At 32.2% G+C, this 22,846-nt stretch overlaps 1 protein-coding gene across 3 annotated transcripts in view; it reads left to right on the top strand.

The window, feature by feature from the left end:
• The window catches only part of CECR5_1 (Haloacid dehalogenase-like hydrolase domain-containing 5), a 35,847-nt gene extending 13,536 nt beyond the window's left edge, over nucleotides 1-22,311 (top strand). For 2 of the 3 annotated variants that reach the window (XM_051216247.1, XM_051216249.1), the window contains 5 exons: nucleotides 2,297-2,387; nucleotides 5,735-5,777; nucleotides 8,818-9,181; nucleotides 20,375-20,565; nucleotides 21,525-22,311. In XM_051216247.1, coding sequence (XP_051066817.1) covers nucleotides 2,297-2,387; nucleotides 5,735-5,777; nucleotides 8,818-9,181; nucleotides 20,375-20,565; nucleotides 21,525-21,709 — 874 coding nt within the window. In that variant the 3' untranslated portion in view covers nucleotides 21,710-22,311. The remainder of the gene's footprint in view (nucleotides 1-2,296; nucleotides 2,388-5,734; nucleotides 5,778-8,817; nucleotides 9,182-20,374; nucleotides 20,566-21,524) is intronic. The other variant, XM_051216248.1, reaches the window with a different exon arrangement.
• Nucleotides 22,312-22,846: the final 535 nt, after the last annotated feature.

Consider the following 22,846-nt stretch of genomic DNA (forward strand, 5'->3'; position numbering starts at 1 on the left):
TGACAGGTCCTGGTTTCGAATCCCGCGGGGTGCGGGATCGTGGATGCGCACTGCTGAGGAGTCCTATACTAGGACGAAACGGCCGTCCAGTGCTTCCAGGTCTTCCATGGTGGTCTTTCTTCAATTGACTCATGACTTCAATCTGTAAAGTTTCAATAACCTATTAAGTAAATATTAATTATGTTCTCATAGATGATCAATGTAGAGATAAGTTCCCTAAGTCATAGTTAATGAAACATAAAATTCAGTTAATGTTAGAAGTTAGATAGATACTCATCAGTGACATTATAAAATATCTCATTACAATGTAAACTACTTTAGATTAGAAATATGAGCTGTATGATTTTGACTCATTGGTCTAATGTAATCCATTCACTACGGAATTATGAAAGTATTAAATTGTGTTCAATGTGAAATTGTAGGTGTGGATTGTTGAGGAATCCAAAAATTAAAACTTAAAAGCTGTCAGGAATTATTTCATTCTCGGAAATTTTACAGTTTGAGTTAATTTGTTATGAAAACTAATTTTGAATTGAATCTACTTAAACAAAGTAACTCAATTAAGGACTAGTGTGTAGTAGTTGGTACTATGAAGTGATCACTTTTTTAGTATTCTTATTGATATCACTAGTATAGATTATTAGATTACTGTATTAATTTATTAAGCTATATGGCTATGTAGAGCTGAAGGTCTCATATAAGACTGGAGGTTCGCCATTGGTATTGTGGATCTTTCGGCATCGCTTTGGCAAGTTTTGCTGACTGTTCATGCACAAAATTGGTTTTCTGGTTAACCACTTTCATTCATATTGGTGGTTGCTTTTCAGTGTTCTCAAAGGCTATTGTCATTGCGACATTGTAAGGCATGTCGCCATTGCTAACATCAATGAGTTTGACTGTCGTGTAAGCAGAATAGGTCAACTTTGGCCTATTCGTGCTGTGCATAATTGATTCGCGCGACCATTGGTCGGAATAACTATACATGTGACGTGAATGTGTATATGAATGGTGCGAATGGTCCACCAGGGTACTTCGTACCTGTGAGGTTGCGCCACAGGATCGAGCTGTACTATTCATATTGTAGCGTTAAAGCCTATATGGTGTCTGGTTCTCCTGTGAAGTGGGGTTGAGATGTACTGCCTTGGTCATAAAATTTAAGCCTGGACGGCGTCTGGCTCTCCTGTTAAACGGGATTGATCTGTACTGTTTGGGTTGTCACGTGAAAGTCTGGATGGTGTCTGGTTCTCCTGAAAACCAATGTAAAATTACCCTGGACCACAAAGGTATATTATATAACTATGAATAAACTGGTTGATCCTGTCCGTATTCATATTAATTGATTAGATGCAAAATTAACAGTTCTGTTATGGTATTGTTTACAGTAAGAAAATTATTGAAACTGGTGTTTAATGCCAAGTGTTTATGAAATTTTAAAGTAGATTATTACATTGGAAAATGTTATTAACTGGATACTATTCAACGACTTATTTGTATGGTTTTTGTCAAGTGACGTGCAAAATTCCTTGATTTGATTCACCGTGAGGCCTCGATTGTAGACTACTGGTGAGAGCGAAACAAGAATAAATATGATATATGTATATGAATATAGATGTATATACAATTTATCTATCCACTATAACCTTATATGAATAATTATAGTATCGTTTGAGTATTTATAGAGCACTGAAAAGTTCTGAAACCATACTTTACAAACAAAGTCATTCTTTAATAATTACTGTTAATATTATTTCTTTACTATTCAATTATAAATTTGATAAGCTTTATATATGTATTGTACGTGTTTAAATATGCCTATGAGTGCTCTTAAGGAAATAGAATTGACTGAAAGAATCATCTTATCACTTTCAGCCAATCAGTATCTTCAAAACATTTAGGTAAAATTTAGCCTAGGTCTTGGTTATAATGGTGTTCCAGGAAGTTCATTAATTTTCAAAATCTCTCCTAATCACTATAATACTCTTTGATTTTTGTAAATAAATTACCTCTAAAAATACAGCTATAGGATTCAAGAACCTAGCACATTGTTTTCTAAAATAGATATTGCACAAGCTACTGGCTATCAGAACTTAGTAGCTAGGAGGATAGTGAGATGGCGTTTGAAGTGAACAGTACTGGATTCGAGTCTTAGAGTGAACATCAACTCTGAGATGCAGGTACATCCAGCTGACGAATATGAAGCAGGACAAAACATGAATCCTGGATTACACTGCTAGCCACCACTCATCTTTGCTTATTCTAATATTTGTTTCTATTTTCTTTCCCTACAAATTTACAGTCTTGGATTCACGAATGTTGTAACACTAGAGGATGTACAAGCTGCTTATCCACTGTTAGATATGGTAGATCACGAACATCGGAGACATATTGTAAGTTTAATTGAAAATATGAACTGAAGTGAAAAAGAATAGAAATCAACGTAACTTGATTATAAATTGTTTTGAGTATATCAATTAGTTTATCAAGCAGTGATAAGTGACGTTAAATATCACTGATAGTTTAAGAGTTACAAAGTATCATATTTAGCATTACTATCTATTATATAAAACATTTCTTGAATTAAAATACTTCTTAGGTCATTTAACTTTTGATGTAAGTATGTTATCATTGATACATTAATTTTTCTTTACACTTTCGGGTTATAACCTTTATTGTTATCTATATGAGCTAATCAATTCACTGTGACCAATGTTTATTTTAATATTCACTCTGAGACTCCAATAATTTTTGTTATAACTCGAATTCCTGACGATGGCTCAGAATTGATCACAAAGGCGTAGATATATACACTCTCTGTCTTCCCTTAAACTATGAGATTAAAATTGATTCATATCTTTCTTTCTACTAACTAATTCTTTCTTCTTGTACTATATCCTTATACACAATCTTCCTTTTATATATATCCACCATTGACTTAGCTACTTCTATGAATTCTGTGTTCATCTTGTTGTGCTAATGAGGTATGGCAACTGGGACCGATGCATATATAGGCCTGATTCTACGCTGTAGATGACTGACTGACTGACTGAAACCCTAATGAGTTTTCGATTAACTTATTTAGTTCAAATATTTATTAACGTATCCAAATATGATGAGATATATGAACTTGATTCCACAGCTAGATATAATCTAAAAAAAATGAGAAAACTGTAATCCTTCTAGAATTTCGATATTTTATCCTTTGAATTAATATTCATTACAATTTATATGCACTGATATGAATGATGATATTTCGTGATGTATATTTCATAATATGCGTTCGTTGATGAATATGAGATATGTCATATCTGTCCAACTTAGTGTTTCTAACGTTATTTCTCAGTTTATCACCAAATAATGATGAATGAGTCTATGCTCACTGTTATATCATTTAATGAAAATGAAAATTGATCGAATTGACAGAGTTGATTTGTGAACTGTACTAACTCCAAAATGTTCTCATATATGGTTATATAATCCGTTCTCAGTTTTTTAAATCTAATTTCACAATACTATATATCAAATGATAAAATTAAGTGTAACTACTTTGTTATTGAAGTTAATTTTCCCTAAGTTTTCACATATCGACAATATGGTAGTTCATTTCAGCTCTTCTAAATCATATCTGTGTACATCATACTTTCTTATGCATCCTATGTTTATACCCTTTTAGATTAATTCTTAATCTATGTGGTTTGACTTTTTGAATATTAATGTTTTCGTTTCTACCTCTGGTTAGTGGAATGTATTCATAAATAAAATTTTGTTGTTATATTCTCTTATTTTGGGATTCATAATAGGACTATTGATATTATAAGCAAGGATGGATAGTGGTTAACAGTGGAATACGGAACACGCGTTTCATCCTATTTGAGACTCGTCAGCTGGATGTGACTGCATTCTAGAGTCGATTTTCACTCTGGGACTCGAACCCAGTACCGTTCACTTCAAACGCCATCTCGTTATCCACTTAGCTACTGAGTCCTGATAGTCACTTGCTTGTGGAATGAGGTGAAGTTTAAATTCACTTGGTGTTGTTTGTTTGTATCTTTCCTTATGAAGCTTGTGACCTAAGACAATATCGAAGCAATTCACACAGGATGCATATACGCCAACATGAGAATGATTAACTGCAGTACTAAACAAGAAGATATAAGCAACCAACACCAAGTGAATTTAGACTAATGGTATTATTTACTTCTTTTCATGATAACAAATGAGTTATCCTGAAGTGAAGTGTTGAAATTATCGACTTGATTATATGGAGAAGTTTAACTTCAAGTTTGAAACTAATTGTTCTATAGACAATCCTACTAGTGTTCTTTTAGCCTGCTGATTTTTAGCTCATTTTAAATTTAAATTACAAATAATATTTCTAGGTGACATTAACGGGAAATTCATAATAAAGCTTTTGTTGATATCGATACAGGTAGCAATTTACAAAAATTCTAATAATATGCGTAAACTAAAAACAGAAGTGACAATATGTTGTTAGATGACATTGATTTCTTGAACTGGGATACAATTGATAAATTATTCAGGCTACTGCTGAACATAAATTGACCCAAATTGTTCTTAAACACCATAAAGGTTACTGGACCTAATGACTGTTTTCGTGATGTTCTTCCAAGTTGGAATAAATTTTTTAAATTTTGAACAAAATAGTTAAACATTTAAATTTTTACTATGTTGAATAATGTCGTAGCATTTAAAAACCGTTTGAAAACTATAGTCATAATAAGCTCATTTAAGACAGAAACCTTAAATAACCATTTTGACATAGGCTTCATATTCAAATGACTGAACTAAATACAGATCAAAGTACTTATCACTATATTTCTGAATAAAGCTGTAACAAGGTTACTAGTGAAAATACTTGAAAAATATTATAAATTCAGTAAAGCTACACTAAAAATTCTTATCATATATATATATATTGATATCAGAAGGGCTTTTGTGGATATTAGAGTAATTTCAATGGTTGAGATCATGAGTCAATTAAAGCTAGACCATCATGGAAAATCTGGAAGCACTACGAATCCGTTTCATCCTATTGTGGGACTCCTCAGCAGTGGGGATCCACGATCCCGGTTCGCGGGCTTAGAACCCAGTGCTTAACCACTAGACCACTGAGCCAGCATCCAACGGTGTTAATTTCTAACATTAACCGATCCACGAAATATCCACAAAAACACTTCTGATATTAATCAACATATGCTCACCAGTGACTGGCTTCAAGAGGTATTTCCTGGAGTCCTAGTGAGAAGCAGTGACCAGTGGAGTTCAACCAGGTCTGTTATGAGATGGTGACTCACTGAAGACAATGGTTGATGTGTCGCTCAATTTCGTGGATTAGTTGAAGTTAGACATTAACACCGTTGGTTGCCGGCCAGCTCAATGGTCTATAGGTCTTGGGTTCGAATCTCGCTTGGCGGGATCATGGATGTGCACTGCTGAGGAGTCCCTTACCGGGGCGAAACGGCCTTGGATTGCCTCTAGGTTTTCCATGGTGGTCTAGCTTCAACTGACTCATGATCTCAACCATTCAAATATATATATATATATATATATATATATTTATATATATTGCACGACTGTTTTCCAATGTTCAGTGTTCAATATATTAATTGAGCTTCTTTTAAAAATATCATTCAATGTTCAATTTCATTTCTTTTTTAATTCTTTTAATTTATTGACCTATTCAATAAATTTTTTAAAAACAAATTTCTATTGTTAGATTAATAATCCACCGAAACCAAAACCAATGAAGAGAATTGAAGGTAAATTTATTTTCGACTGATTTTGAAATTATTTTATTACATATATACTTTTACTAATTGATCGTTTGCCAATTATAGAGATTTATATTCATATATGTATATTTTAATGAAACAACCTTAGTTAACCTTAATAGTCTATATGACTATGCATTTGAACTCGATTTTATTACCTGAACTCGTTTGCCTAAGGCGTTATAACCTAATTAGGATTATCATTATTATTATTCTCTAACGTATGCATTATTATTAGGAATAATAATAATAAGAATAATAAAAGGATCATGCGAAGATTATTTCTTGTTAAATATTGGCTACTATACTAATGTTATAGATTATTTTGCAATATATTAGGTGTATAAATAAAATATGATGTTAGATACATTTAATCTCTGGTCTTCTTATATTGGTTAGTGCCGTAAGAAACAAATTATGATTGAAATTATGCAATACAGTTTAACAATAATTATAAGAAAGAATATCTCTTGAAATTCACTTGGTATTATTTACTTGTATCTTCCTATTGATGTTTGGCACTGTAAGTGATCAGTATCTTGTTGGCATATATGCATCCTGTGCAGACTGCCTCGATATTGTCTTGAGTTACAAGCATTCTAAGCAAAGGTGGATAGTGGCTAACAGTGGAATCCATGATGCACGCTTCGTCTTATTTGGGGCTCGTCAGCTGGGTATATATGCATCTCAGGGTTGATGTTCACTCCGGGACTCGAACTCAGTACCGTTCACCTTAAATGCCATCTCGTTATTCGCTTAGCTACTGAGTTCTGATAGCCACCCGTCTCAATCAAATATTTAGCAATGGATGATGATGTCTGTCTATCCTGTGATTATATTTGACCATTGGAATTCATCTGATTCTGCAACCATTTTGGTATATGTTCACCCACCCTTAATTGCAAATCACGATTGCTCCTCCCTATGTACGTGTTTCCACACATACATGTAAATTGATAGACATAATCGGATGTGACACAATCGCTTTCGTGCTGTTTGATTAATTAACAGATTACCATCTTTCAAAGTACATTATTTTTTAAACTCAATAATTTATTGCATAAGTTTGATTGAAATCCTTTAGTATCAAAATGTATGTTGACAACGAGCTTGTTATATATATATATATATATATATATATATATATATATATATATATATATATATATATATATATATATATATGAGAGTCTAACTACATCTCCATATGCAATTAACCCAAAATAGACTCTGATAGTTATATCAAATCAAAGTTCTATTAAATGCATTTTTTCTCGTGTGTTGGTTTGTCCATCAAAACTGAACTATCAGTATAGGGTTGGGGAGATTATTAAGATTTGATTGAGATCATGAACTGATTGATGTTAGACCACCATTGAAAACATGGGAGCACTGGATGGCCGTTTCGTCCTATTGTAGGACTTCGTATTAGTGCGCATCACGATCCCGCCTCGCGGAATTCCAACCCTGGTCCGTCAGTCTCGTATGCGAACACTTAACCTCTAGACCACCGAGCCGACGTCCAATGGTGTTAATATCTAACCACAAACAATCCACGAAATCGTGCGACCATCTTGCATTGTGCTGGGGTAGATACCTGTCTCTACCCAACACGGGTTATTTCCACTGATCACGGCGTTCGCGCGCAAGACTGAAAGCCCTGGGTTTGAACCCTGTGGGCGGGGTCGTGGATGCACACCGCTGAGGAGTCTCACAATAGAACGAAACGGCCGTCCACTGCTTTTATGTTTTCATAGGTGATCTAGCATCAGTCGGTTCATGATCTCAATCAAAAACTGAAGTAAATTGAGTATTTGAATTTATTTGACATCAGAGAACATATCTGAACAATGAACTAAATTAAAACACTTAACCTACTAAAAAAATTGGTATTTATATATTCTAGAAGACAGAATGAGAGCCAAATAGTTTACTTTTTTTTCATAGATAAACAAATTTCCTAAGAATATGTTTCCAACAAGATGTTAAATTATTTGATAAGAAATAATCATTAAGCCTTATTATGTTGACAGTTGTTTAGTGAAGTTCAAGGTAGAGAAACGAACGAAATTAGTTATAGTTATGTCGACAGATTTAACAATAAGTTATGATATAAAGTGGGTTAATTTAGTGGATACTAACATATACTGAAATCATACATTTATCGTTCAATAAACAATACATTGAAATTAGTACATGTAAATAATGGTTCCAGTTGCTACATTATATCAGATAACATTACGATGAAATTATCATGATAGAACTTAGGGTAACAATAAAAGTAGAAGAAAACAATCAAGGATAAATAGGAAAATTCGAGAAGAAATAATGAAATGTTTCAAATAACTTTAAAGCAATTCAAGGTATTAGTTATGATAAATTTAGATCATTTTTTGAACGAAACAGGTAATTGACTTTTGGGATATACCTTATGTAGATCCATTAATATGTGCTAACCAAAATCCCAAGAAGCCAAAAAAATGATATTATTATCTCCCTTAATTCAATTATATTAGAATTGTGGTGTACATAGGCGTTGACTATTTGTTTGTGTGAATACAGTAGTTTTATTACAAACGTATAACAAAAGCTCGAGTTCTCTAGTAAGTAAGGTAACCTTCACGTTAAAATGAATAAGCTTGTTGGTTCATGCTAAAAATCAATGTGGTCAGTCTAATCGTTAAGTAGATAGTTGACCTGTAAAGTTCTTCACCATTACTATTGAATATAAGACTGTGATCTAATCAAAAAACAAAGAGTCATCTTGTTTATTCTGGAAATAAAACCACTCAAAATGAAGTGACTTCTCTTCTTAAATAAATTTAGACCTAATAATCCAAGTACTATCATCTATATACCACAAGATTTGAACATTTCGAATGTGAATACATATGAAATTTCGGAAGACCCAAAGCAACAGTTTACTAGGTGACATAAGGTACTAATGAAATTCTACCTATAATATTAGTACATTTGAGAACAAATAAATTTTATAGATTTTTTTATTTTTTTTATAAAAAAATCTTAGCTATAATCTTAACTGGTGAACCAGCAAGATGGGAGTCAAGTTTACAATTATTAGTTGATTTATTAATGACTGATGGTAAACCAGATGAAGTACCAGAAACATTTCCTGAAGAACATTTACCAATAATTGCATGTAATATGGATTTAGTTTATATGGATAAAGCTGCATTGCCTAGATTTGGTCATGGTGCATTTTTAATTTGTTTACAAACATTATATAATCAATTAACTGGTTATAAATTACGTTATACATCATTATTGGGTAAACCAAGTGAAATAACTTTTCGATTTGCTGAACATATACTTACTTTAACTTCAAAACGTATGGGATATAAAAGACCGATAGATCGTTTATTCTTTTTTGGGTAAGTTGAATCAATTTTACATATTATTCTTTTTATTTTCATTTAGAATAGATGAAATGTAGGTAGCAGGGAAGATTCAGAGATTATGTTTCGGCCTATTTAGTATTCCTTTGTCAGATGTACCTAGTTCATGCGTCCTAAATTTCACTTCCAGTCATATTTCATCTATTTTTACATGCACCTGCGATATTATAACTATATCGAGGGGATTCGTACAAATGCACGTATGCTAAATAAGGACGGTACAATTACTGTCAAAATATCAACAAACGGACAGTTCAAACAATTTCATATTAAATGAACATTCGTACGCGTTGCAGAAGTGAATGGCTATCCGAACTCAGTCGCTAGAAGGATTAAGTGCTGGCATTTGAAGCGGAAGGCTTTTGGTTTAAGTCTCAGAGTGGACATTAAACGGAAGCAGATTCATCCAACTGATGAATCCCCAATAAAACAAAACAAGCGCTCTGGATTACACCACTTGTCAGAATCCGTCTATTCTGTTAGAAATTTCTCGAGAATGTCTAGACTGAAGTATATCTCATGTGATGGAACTATGCGTCAAAGATTAATCGAAATCCATTCAAGATTATCAACAGTGGTATCACTCGAATCTTTTCTAATGATCACAAATTGCTCTACATTTTACAGCTCGAAATAGGTGTAAGTTTATGCCTTCATGAGATCCAAACAACACTTAAGTTACACTGATTAACAACTGAATAGTGTTGACATAATGTTATTTGTCAATCTGTGACACGTTCTTTAGGGTAAGTGACTCAACATTGGGTAGACTTCGTTAGGAATGATAAGGGATACAAATATCTCAGCAACAAAAGACTCTAGTCGTCGTTTGAGTAACACACTGCTAACACAATTGGCACGAAATTGAATGATGTGAGTTTGAATCGAACAGTGATTTTCAGTTGCTTTTCGATCCCACATATGATTTCCTTACGAGTGTCAAATAGCATGTAGCTTGTGTTCTGAGATTCTTGTTTATCTTGACCAAACACTCAGTACTCTGTATATTTCTTAGATCCCTTGAAAAACTAAAAAAGCCCAGAAGGTCTGCAACTGAACTGCAATGATATACTTCTATTATTTCTCGGTAAAGCAGAAACGGCATTTATCTGACGATGGTTTTAAGAAAGTGTACGGTTAGTGACCTCGACTTATAAAAACTTCATACGGATATCTGTGTCGATAGATGCACATAGCAGTGGTTAGATAACATGGTTTATACTTTCAATAGTATCCAAATCATAATACATACCGAGAAAATTGGTTGTATCTACCCTCCAAATATCTTTTATTGTATTTATCATCATGATGAGAGATTGTTCAATTTAAGAGTGATATGACTTTCCGGTCACATAAAAATTATCGATGTCTTTTTGTGAACAGCTAAAATAAAGTAACAAAAGATTAATGATCATTCAACATAATACAACAATCTCAAACATACTCGGTAGATGACCTATTCAATGACTTTTTTAAGCTTCACATCAGAGCATTTTCTTTCATAGAAACTTGAATGTATTAAAGAAGTGATTTCTGATATTGTCCAGTTTAGGTAAACTGAGTTGTATTGTAATTTATCATTTTTGCCGAGATACAATAAGAATTCTAAGTATGAAGAGTAAGAATTTTGTATTACTGGGTTTGAGATATTTCTTCAAATAGTCACTTATTACTTACAAATAACTGGAACAACTGACTTACTACTGTGTTTAGTTAGTGATGAATTTTTGGCCAAAGAAAAAGAAATAGATAACTTTCTTTTGATTTCATCTAGTTTCTTTGGATCAGAAGTTATATAGTTTCTCTCTGTGTATACAAAATAATAAAGGATTTTACTTCGTATGATGAGTAATGCTTAGTGAACTATGAAACACTACAAACAACTAAATATTTTGTTGGGTTACATATTTAAAAAAGCTGTTAAGGTAAAGTGTGAGTAAATCTTTAGGGAACGTAGTTTACATAACTATATATTATCCAAATTATGGTTAAAATATTTAAAGCCGTACATGGAGAAATTCAAACACTTCATTTCTACTTAAAGTTTATGGTGATGATGTCGTTCAGAAGAACTATGAAAGCTTCACGACCAAACTATCCAGCTCTAAATACTTTATATATCTTTATAGTCTTTATTCCTAAAGACTAACGAAAGCTTCGAAACTTACTATCTTACATTGATTGATTTCTGTGTAGCAGTCTGTATTGTGTTTACTTAGTTTTTAGTGCTGATAAAAGTAATATTGTGGGCAATAGTCTAAGTGACTCTGTTTTGTGTATATTATGTTTTTAACCTGTCAGTTGGAAAATTCAGTGATACAAGTTTTAATTACACTGGGTAAATTAATTCCCTTAAGGTTATGAGCATGAAACTTAAATAAAGAGCTTCTTACAGAATTTCCCTAACCATTCAGTGATTTGTATCTTAATAAAGAATATCGTTAGCAGCACGGATCAATTATTACTGAAATTTAGTCTTATCGGGAACGTCAGGACGCATATATATATATATATATATATATATATATATATATATATATATATATATATATATATGAATTTGAATTCGGAGTTGTATTTCGATCCTTTTTCCGTTACTGCTGACAAAACAAACAATATCAAATAGATCTTAGTTCTTGGTACCAATTTAACTATGACTTCATGACTTGGGTACTTGTGTAGTTTTCTACCACTTAAAATAAACAACGCTGAACACGATAATCAGTAACTTACCGATAAATCAAGTATTTGGAATCAATCGCGTTTTGTGCGAGAAGTAACAACTCAATATTTAATCTTGTGTAGAATTCCGAGTACACCATTCTATCTAGTAATAGCATATTTCCAGTAGGTAATAAACTCAAGTCAAACCACAGTGAAAAGTATCTATAATTATAACATATGTTGTGAAATGTTAACTTTCATAATTATGAATGATCATTCATGACTTTCTTGAACAGTAAATCTTCTAACTATTAAGCAATATAATGATACTCTATAAATTTTAATGAAACCATAACGATATGTGATGAAATAATTAAGGTTAGATTTGAACTTATCATTTACAGAGCGGAAGTCGAATTGTTTAACCATCGAGTCTTAATTTTTACTTTGGTCCTATCCAAATTTATAAAAGGAGCTAATTGTATGAAATAGTTTAAACAATCACTTCCCTGAGCATAATTTCAAATCACTACCCGTTGCAGACTATCAAAAGATTGCCCCAATCATTTTGGTTTCATTGAAGTAGGAGACTGTTTAATAAAAACGCTTCATGTGATAAATAGATCTTTTAAAGTTCGATTTATTTTGTTAAAAATTTAAAAGAGTAAGCATTTTATTTAAAACCGAAGTGTTGAAATTGTATTGAGAGTAAGAGTTGTTTGTTCAACAATGACAAATCTGTTAGTAAAATATTTCAGCTGTGTAAACAAAGATGGATAGTGGCTAACAGTGGAATTCAGGACTTATGCTTTATCCTATTTGAGACTTGTCAACTGGATGTACCTGTATCCGAGAGTTGATGCCCACTCTGAGACTTAAACTCAGTACCGTTCACTTGTGACTCAAGATAATACCGAGGCAATATGCACAGTGTACACATATGCCAATAAGAGGCTGATCAATTACAGTCCTAACACTAATAGGAAGATTCAAATAAATAATACAAAATGAATTTATTTCTAATGTAGTTTGCAATATAATGAATTGGTTGAAATGTATTTATTTGTTTCATTAGTCCATTGAACAAAAAGATTTTATTGTAAATGGATATGATTAAGGGTTTATGTACGCGAATAGCATATTTTTTCATCCATTTTCAGTAGGAAAGATAATAAGCCTAGGCAGTTAATAATGATTCTCACAATTTATATTACTGTGAATATAAAAAATTCATTTATTGTAATACATATTATGATAAAGAGATTTAATAGTTCATGATTAAATGCAAAGAAATGAATCTCCAGACATAAACACTTGGATCATGGTGTTTTGAAATTTCTGGGAATGTTCTGGTTCAAGATACTTAAACGGAAATTATTCAATATCAAAAATTAGCTAATTTGATTTATTCTAATTTCACTCACTGAATATAACATTCTTTTTGATTTCTTCCATTAATTCAGCGCCCAATTACTATAATAGTGTTCGTTCATATTTAGACAAAAGTTCATAGATAGCATACAATATACAGATATAACTGATATAGATACAGAACTGTATAAAGGAGTTGACATGTTTCAGGCTTTTTAAAAAATAGAGATCAGAAAGCCTTTCAAAGGATTTTAGTATAATTGTTTCATACTTGAGACAAGAGGTTGAAGTTTACATCATATATTCTAAGTGTAACCAAATGTTCTATTCTGCATGATATTTTATACATATCTTCATGTATATTCTGAAAGGTCCTATTAAAGTGTTTAGAAGCCTTAGAAGTACTTGGTAGCCACTGTCTAATGGTTATTTATTTATTTATTTATTCGAACACATAAATATTGGTACAAAGGGGAACTGAATACATATGCGCCACACAAGTTCCTTGATTTGTGAGTGCCCAGACCGAAGTAAATGATTTTCTTAATAAGGACATATCCGGAGGCTTCGACCTAAATTTTTGATCCACAAGACATTAGAGCAACGTCAGGAGATGTAGTCCCGTGGTATCCAATAGCCAATAATAGGTTCATACGCTCATCCTTCCCTCAGGATTCTGGAGCCCTTGTACATCATTAATTTAGAATAAGAGTTTTCCAACTCTCCTAGGTGAAGCCTCAATGTTCACCATGTTTAATAATTAATTTTGCTTTCAAGATTATTTTACACTATAATTCTTGAATCTATATATAATCATTTAATTTTGAATAAATACTCATTAATTTTTTGAGGTTTACCAGTTTATTCCAAATACCTGAAATGATAGTAATTAATAAAAATGAGGATATATTTTAGAATGATTTAAGTTCATTATAATGATGACCTCTGTAGTCAAAAATGAATAACCCATTATTATTATTAGTAGTAGTAGTAGTAGTACTAGTAGTAGTAGTGGTAGTAGTAGTAGTAGTAGTAGTAGTAGCAGTATATACTGTCAATCATATTTGCCCCATATATTAGTCCATTTTTATGTTAATCATTATTACACAATTTTTCAATATTTCATAAATTTAAATGGACAAATTAATATACATTTAACCATTTTCTTTTTAATATAATAATCACGTACTTATCATTGATTAAGAAAAACTTGAAATCAGCATAGTAACTATTTAGAATACTGGAATATTTAAATTATTTTATAAATATCAGATGGGTTTTGTGGATATTATGGTAATTTCAGTCAGTTAAAGCTAGACCATCATGGAAAACCTAGAAGCACTGGACAGCCTTTTCGGCTTAATGTGAGACTCCTCCGTAGTGGGCATCCACTACCCCGCTCCCTGCGAGATTCGAACCCAGGACCTACTGGTTTTGCGCGCGAGCACTTAACTATTAGACCACTGAGCCGGCATCCAATGGTGTGAATGTCTAACTTCAACTAATCCACGAAATTTAATTTTTTAGAAAAGAAGTATATTCTAAAATGAACTAACTGATTGTTTTGAAGATGTTAGATGTTCAGAACTTATTTGATAAATGTCATATTTTTGTAATTTTATTTTGAAAATTTTAATTTCTTGTTTTTGCACCAAGAAGCACACTCATTTTTACCTTTAAATATTATTGGTTCGTGGTCTCTTTTAAAATGCTATTTTGTAACATTACCATGAGATATTTTTATGCTATATATATGATCGAATGGTGCTTGTGGTTTTTTTTCATGCCTCTAGCTGCTTGTGGAATACATTTCCCCTTATTGAACCTGTATTTCTCTCGCTCTCTCGCTAGTTAGCGGGGTTGGAGCACATTCTAATAGTTAGGTTATTTGGTCATTCTGTCACTGAGTCTTCATTCCGTTTATAGATAAGGTGAACTTGTAATCTCTTCAAACATAGTACTGATATTGATGTAGTTTATCACTTACAAGTAACTATCATTAGAGTAAACTCAATGTATAAAGAATGATAGTTTTACTGAAAATCATTTTAAACTTTTGAATTCATATCTACTAATTAGGCTGAGAAACTTTCTAAAGATTGTCTCATTATAATTTTTTGTATTATAACAAAAGAGTAAATGTGATTGTTACCATTTTGTTTAAATGAAGGGGACTGTATAAATTTGTTTTATCAATGACACTAACATAATACTGAATTAGGAAAATTTAATGTCAACATATTTCATGACATTTGACTATATATTCACAACATCGTGTGTAATCAAAACTATTCATTGTTTGATGACTGTGATTAAAAAAAGGTTTTTAGAGAGGTAGCTCAAGGATCAAATTGTTTAACTTTCAACTATTATGTCACAGGCTCGAATATTATTCCATTCACTTTTATTTAATTAACCAAGTAGTATTACTAATTCTTACACTTTAAGTGTGGTTTAAAGCCTAGAACACTAATATGGATTATGTAAATGATTTGATTCAACGTATGTTTTGTGTTTTTATTATTTTGTTCTGGTTTGTTATTGATTAACTTCCTTTCTTCGATATTTATAAATGATCTATCACTTGCTTTCCTATTGATTCATATCCTTCAGCAAACGTGTTAATCATATAGGTCAATATGTTACTAAATTTAACAGTATTTAAAACTGTTTTTCTTTGACTTCAATATGTCAGCGATTAGGATTTTGTGCTAATAAGGTGCAAAGTTAATGTATATAGTATGATGGTACTATTTTTTTATCACCATCAAAGGAAGCTGTATGTTTGTGGATGTATATATTCATACACAATGCTTCCAGATTTTCAATGGCATATCAACGAATATCAATCATTGATGAATACTATCTACACATTTTAAACTCTACATACTCAATCGTACTACAATCTTGACCGTGTCATAGAAATACATGTTATAAGGAATTAATGCTTCGATTAGATATTACCTTTTTTCATATTGGAATCTGTTATGATATGTAGTCGACTGAAATGCGATGACTTTATATTTGATTAAGGTTATTGAGTGCCAGTAACAGAAGCATTGGAAGTGAAGTTCGAGGTAAGAGGTAGGCAAGGTGTTAGATTAGTGAGGTATTTCACACAGATGATAAGAAGATATAACTATGCTATTTTCCTGTGGACGGCATATAGAATTTAAAGTTACTTACTTTTACCTGTTACCCTTCATGGAGCATAGGCCGCCGGCCAGGATTCGCCAGCCAACATTGTCCTGGGCTCTTCTTCCTAACTGTTTCCATGTGCTGTCCACTTTTTGGATGTTTGCCTTCAATACTCGGTGTAGTGTGTTCTTTCATCTTCCTCTTTTCTTCATGTTTTGAGGATTTCGAGTTAGGGCTTGATTTGGGGTTCAGTTTGATGATTTTTGTAGTATTTGTCTCAATCACCTTCAGTGTCTTTTCTTAATTTCCTTCCCATCTGGAATCTGGTTTTCTCTCTGCTACAGTGGTTGTGTTTGATTGAATGATCTGGAATATCTTGCGTAGGCGACTGTTCATAAATACCTGTACGTTTCCAATATTATTCGTGGTAGTTCTCTAACTTTCAGCTCTATACAACAGAACTGTCTTGATGTTTGTATTAGCAATTCTTACTCTGATGTTAACCATTTGAAGCCCTTCTAGTGTTACTGTCAGTCCCAAGCTCAGATAATCGAGAGTGGTTTAGCGACCCCACCCCGTAGAAACAACCTTGAAAAAGAAAACGCTAACCAAGATTCAAAATAATCCATCTTATAATTAATACATTCCCCTTGTTCCACAAATTAATGATGTTGATTGCAATATTTGAAAATATTAGACTAATAGTTTACTAATAGTGGTAATTGATTAATCACTGTTGGTTATCGCTTGAACTATTTGGTCAAAATCTTCGATCAATAATACTCCTAACACAAACGCCTTTTTTCGGACACTTCATTAAGAAATATCCGTTCTCAGTTTGGTAGTCAAGATGTCCCAATAGATAATGTATATGCAATATCATTCCACTTTATCTCCATTGACTCTTTAGTTTAGCTGATTGGTTGATATCCAGTAATTCGAGTTTAGTCTACTAGTGTTTTGTAATGTCATTTCGTAATTTTTAAATAAATAAAGTAGTACTGTGGTGTGTGCTACTGACGCCGACAGATATAAGTAGTATGTATCATCAATCGAAAGTGAAATGCTTGGCGGCACAAGGTTAAGAAGATCGAGGAACAAAGGACGAGAGCAAAGAATGATTGATGTGAAAACGAAGAAACAATCAAGTCTGAGACAATTGATTGATATTTTGCAAATGAAGTATTTACTGTACGGTACTCAGATTTTACTAAGAGATTTTGTAATTTTGCGTTTAAATGCATTGATTTGTCCCCATTAGTATTCTCGTTCACTACAGTACCATCTAGGTTTCGAACCTAACAAAAATATTCCTAATCACTACCAATAAATTAAATAGTTTCTTTGTTTCTAAGCTCTTTCTCTTATTCGAAACTGTTATTCAAATTTTTTTTTCCAAGAACCAATAGAATACAGGATGTAATATAATTACACATACACACTAACAAAAATCTAAATTCACTTGGTATTGTTTGGCTTGTATCTTCCCACTGAGGTTTAAGACTGCAATTGATCCAGCTAACGAGTCCCAAATAGAACGAAACGCGCGTCCTGGATTCCACTGCTAGCTACTATCCATCATTGCTTACAATCTCATCTATTTTACTTTCTTGTACTACATTTTCATCTATTGGAGTTTTTCTTTTTTAAATTAAATTGATTCCTCACTTATCCATTTCGATAATTGTAAGAAATTAAGAAAGAAACTCATAATTTAAAATAATAACAATAATAATAATAAAGAATAGTCCCATAGAAATCTCGAGTTTGTCACCTTTTTTGTCATGACTACAAATGTTTATATGTATATAAATGCCAGTAGTCTTCATCAAGAGGATATTAATGGTTAGTATAGATTGGTTGATAAAGATGAATGGATAGATAGATAGATAGATAAATAGGTAGACAATCAAAGAAAGCATATCAAGTAGACTGATCGATAGATAAACAAATAGAAATGGTGGTAATTAACCAGCTTTGAATACAAAATTTATTGAAGCATAAAATAATCACAAATAATAATAATAATAATAATAATAATGATAATAATAATAATAATAAAATTTAAACAGTTGAGATCATGAGTCAATCGAAGCTAGACCACCATGGAAAACCTGGAAGCACTCCAAAGCCGTTTTGTCCTATTGTGGGACTCCTCGGCGGTGCACACTCACGACCCCTCCTCTCAGGATTAGAACCCAGAACCTATAATGTAATCACAATTGATTGATCACTGGATGGTAACCAATGTCATGTGTGCCAAATCCTTCATAGTACAGATCGAGTGCTGTAGACCTAGTTGCAATGTGGCTACTAGTCTAGGTGACTCGAAATTGCGTTCACTATGTTGTGATTAGATGGTGGTTGAAGGTAGTCGACAGGAAACCCTGGACCCGGGTTTCGTGCTACTTGGCACTCGTCAGCAAGGGGTACCTGTAATCGTGAGGGAACTGGTGCTCCCTGGCGGATTCGATCCCGTGTCACCCAGCTTCACAGTCAGAGACGTTCCCACTAAGCTATCCGAGCCACGACTGACCTCCTGTAGGACTGAGATGTAGTCACAAGAGGTCAGCCGCGGCTGTTACATATGTTACATAATAAAGTCTAGTGATTACAACAATACATTTTAATAAAATTGTCCAATTAAACTTAATTATAACTACGACAGATCAACTTTCTTTTCTTTTTCTTTTTTCTTCACTGAAATTAAGAAAAAAAATCCACTGAGAATAATAAATGAAAAATTAAAAAAATAATTTTTTTAACTTCAAAAAAATCAATAAGTGATGTAGAAAAAAATTTTCGGGGGGGGGGAAAGGATGATGCAATAATCAATCAATATAAATAGTTAAAAAATAAACATTTTTGTTTTTTTAAATGTTACTATGGATTGTAAATTGTATTTTTAAATGTTAATAAGGTTAATAAGTGTTAATGTGGTGCGTGCTACATATATTGATATAAGTAGTATATGATGCGAGTCAGGAATGTAATGTCTGGCAGCAGAAGATTGGGAAGATCCAGGAAAGAAGAGCGGGAATAGAAAGCAATTAGTATGGAAATGAAAGAACAATGAAGTTCGAGAGAATTATTGAACATTTTGAAAATTAAGTATCATAGTATGGTTTTTCTATTTTACCAAATAACTCTGTAGTTTTGTCTTCACCTGTGTTCTCCTTCACTACATTAGTAAGGTAATACTTAGAGTCTTTATACTGATTATGTAATATGTTTGTTTTTGTTTCAATTAACTCATACAATATAAATACCTTAAGTGAATGTAAGACGTTTGTAAATTATTCAATCAGCTTGTTTAAACTACTTAAAACCTTGTTTTTATTATCTTTAATTTGATCTATATAGTATACATTTAACGATCCAAATGTATAGACCATGTAGATAGTTTTATGTTTATTGATTGATTTAGATTAGTTTTATAAAGTTTTATAGTAAAAGGAAAGAGTTTGCAGTTTATTTTTATTTGGAAAGAATGTACTTCTGTTTCAGGTAATCTTCAATTTGTTACATAGTTTAAAAACGTGAAAGTTAGTTTTGATTAAAAATTGATATCAATTGTTCTATTTTAGAAACTTTAAAAAATTAAGAATCATAAACTTTACTTTAGGATAGAAATGGAACAATCTAGTCTTATATTAAACCATCGATTTTGAATCCAATGATTTGTAATTTAAGCTGAAGTCAGTTCGTCATATTATTAGAAGGTTATTCAGTGATGTTGGTTATATTTATTTTACTGCTGATACAGGCGACCTCGGTCGGTTACACAGGCTGTTTTTTTGTAGAAGTAAATCAATGAAGTTTAGTCATATCCTCATAAATCTACATAGGTATTAGTATGTGGAGTCCAAAGCTTTTTTCTTTGAATGTCTATATTTGTGTTAATTTGTAAGTTTGTAGTTAATAATTTAATATATATAATTCAATACTTCTTTTCGATATGTGATTTTTTTTAAAAACTTATTTTATTCCACTCAGTGATAATCCAGATGTTGATGTTTTGGGTTCAAATCTGTACAATAATTTTTTACGTCGATTTCGTCATGTCTCCGGTGGTGATAAGTCTCCAACCGAAGGACATAGTCAATATAAAAAAGTGTCGGTAGCACAATCACGTACTGTACCACCGGATGCAGCGTTTCTTCCTCAAACTGCTAAAGGAATTGATTGTAAGTTGTGTTTTGATATAGTAATGATGATTTGTTTTAAAAATCAAGTAGGGTTAACTCATTAAACTCATTGAGTTATTTAAAAGTATTAGGCATTTTGTTTTGTAGCGAAATTGTTACAGTCTCCATGATTGTTGAACAAGTTCTTACACTGTATTCAAAGTACAATTTATGAAAGAGAATAGCATGTTTTAAATTAAATGTAATCCTAGTTTTTTACGAACGCTCCGTGTGATAACTTTCTCAATTTATTGGTCATAATAGTGGTACAGTTATTTATTTATATGACCACATAAATATTGATACAAAGGGGCACCAAATACATATGCGCTACACAAGTCACTTGATTTATGTGTAAGCTGTGACACTATCTGGATGCACAAATTGAAGCAGGTGGTCATTTTAACGGAGCCACACCTGGAGCCTTCGACCTAAAGGTCTGATCCACAAGACAGTAGTTCAACGTCAGGAGATGCAGTCTCATGGTAGCCGGTGACCAACGACTGGGTCATACCCCATTTGTTCCCTCGAGATTCTAAAGCCTATGCACACCATTGGTTTGAAATCAGGGTTTTCCTGGAGAACCCTGTGTGTCCACCAACCCGGCTAAAGCACCGGACCTTCTCTTTTCGTTCTCTCCGTTTCGTAAACAACATTCTGCTGCGAGAAGTCAGTGAGTAGAAGTTTTCTGTCAGTGGTTGTATACGCGTGGCCAAGTGAGAGGGAAAGCTGACTTTCTTCACCCTCGATCGTACCAGGGCATTTGGGGGCAGTAGAAAGATGTAGAATGATAATAGTTCGTTTCCCGCCTTTAGCATAAGTTTTTCAATGCAGGTCACTGAAAAAAATGGACTAAGAATTTACAAAAACACTTAACATACTGAAAAATTGAACATTTAATTAAACTTTCATCTACTTAAATTTTGTTTAACTTGTTTTATTTTCTCTACTCTAACAAGCTGTATTAGTTAGAACTGGTGTATACAAACCAACAGATAGAACAAGAGTACATTATTGTCATCGTGATTTTCAAGGTGCAGCTGATCTTGTTTTACCAACATTTGAAGTTGAAGATTGTCTTGAAGGTGTCCAATTAATTTTAAATTTACAAAAATTTCATCCTGATAAACAAATAGCAAAATAAAGATAATAACCATTATTGAAAAAATACAAACAAGCAAACAAAGAATGAACTGAACTCTGTCAATCTATTTGTTTAAGTAACTTTTTTTAAAAATGTTGTCATTGTTTAAAATTTTTTGAAACATAACTGATTCTCGTTCAAAATTTCTTGTTGCTAAGTGATTATTCTAAAGAAAGAAAAACAATAAAAAGAATATTAATTGTATAAACTATATTCAGTGATTGATTTTTTCGGGGGTACAAGTGTTTATTTATCTATATATATTCGATTATTATTACTAGTCATATTATCATCACTAATATTTCATTATTTGTCTATGTGTTAATACATAAATGAAAAGAGGAATCTTGGATCACTTTACACGAAACTTTTGTTCTTTGCAAGTTGCCTTTTTGTCTTGTATTCGTTTTTGTAATCTCCTCTTTAATGTCTATTACTTGTTATAAATAAGAAATGATATAGTAAAGCAAAGTTTATTCAGCTTAAATTAAATGTAGATAACAAAAAAGGAACTTTGTTCATTTGTTCATTTTATTCTTTATTATTATTATTTTATTCTTTGATTTCGGTTTATATTACAATAAATAATCTCAGTAATGTTGATAATAATATTATAAGTAGTATATCTGTTAAAAGTAAAAATTTACTCAACTATATCACTTAATAAAGAATTATTAATAGTGTTAAAAGGTATCGCATAGGTTTTCGTACTTAAATTCTTTCTATACAAATCGACAGATTTAAATGAGAAAAAAACACTTAAATACAGTGTAGTTAACAAGTTTTAATTTATAAGCTGAAAATAAGTTGCTTGAAGTTAGACATTAACACAGATGGATGCCTGTTCAATGGTCTAGTTGGTTAAGCGCCCGGCGCAAGACTGGTAGGTCCTGGATTCAAATCTCGCGAGGTGCGAGATCGTGGATGCGCACTGCTGAGGAGTCGCATACTAGGACGAAACGGCTTTGGAGTGCTTCCAGGTTTTCCATGGTGGTCTAACTTCAGTTGACTCATAATTTCAACTATTGAAATAAATAACCCTTTATAGTATACAATGTCATTACTGTCTGAAGCTATAAACAATGTAAGTTAGTTAAAGTTTCTGAAAAAATGTCAATTAGCCGTTTTTAGTATATT

This window comes from Schistosoma haematobium, chromosome 4 (assembly GCF_000699445.3).
Source record: "Schistosoma haematobium chromosome 4, whole genome shotgun sequence".
NCBI lineage: Eukaryota > Metazoa > Platyhelminthes > Trematoda > Strigeidida > Schistosomatidae > Schistosoma > Schistosoma haematobium.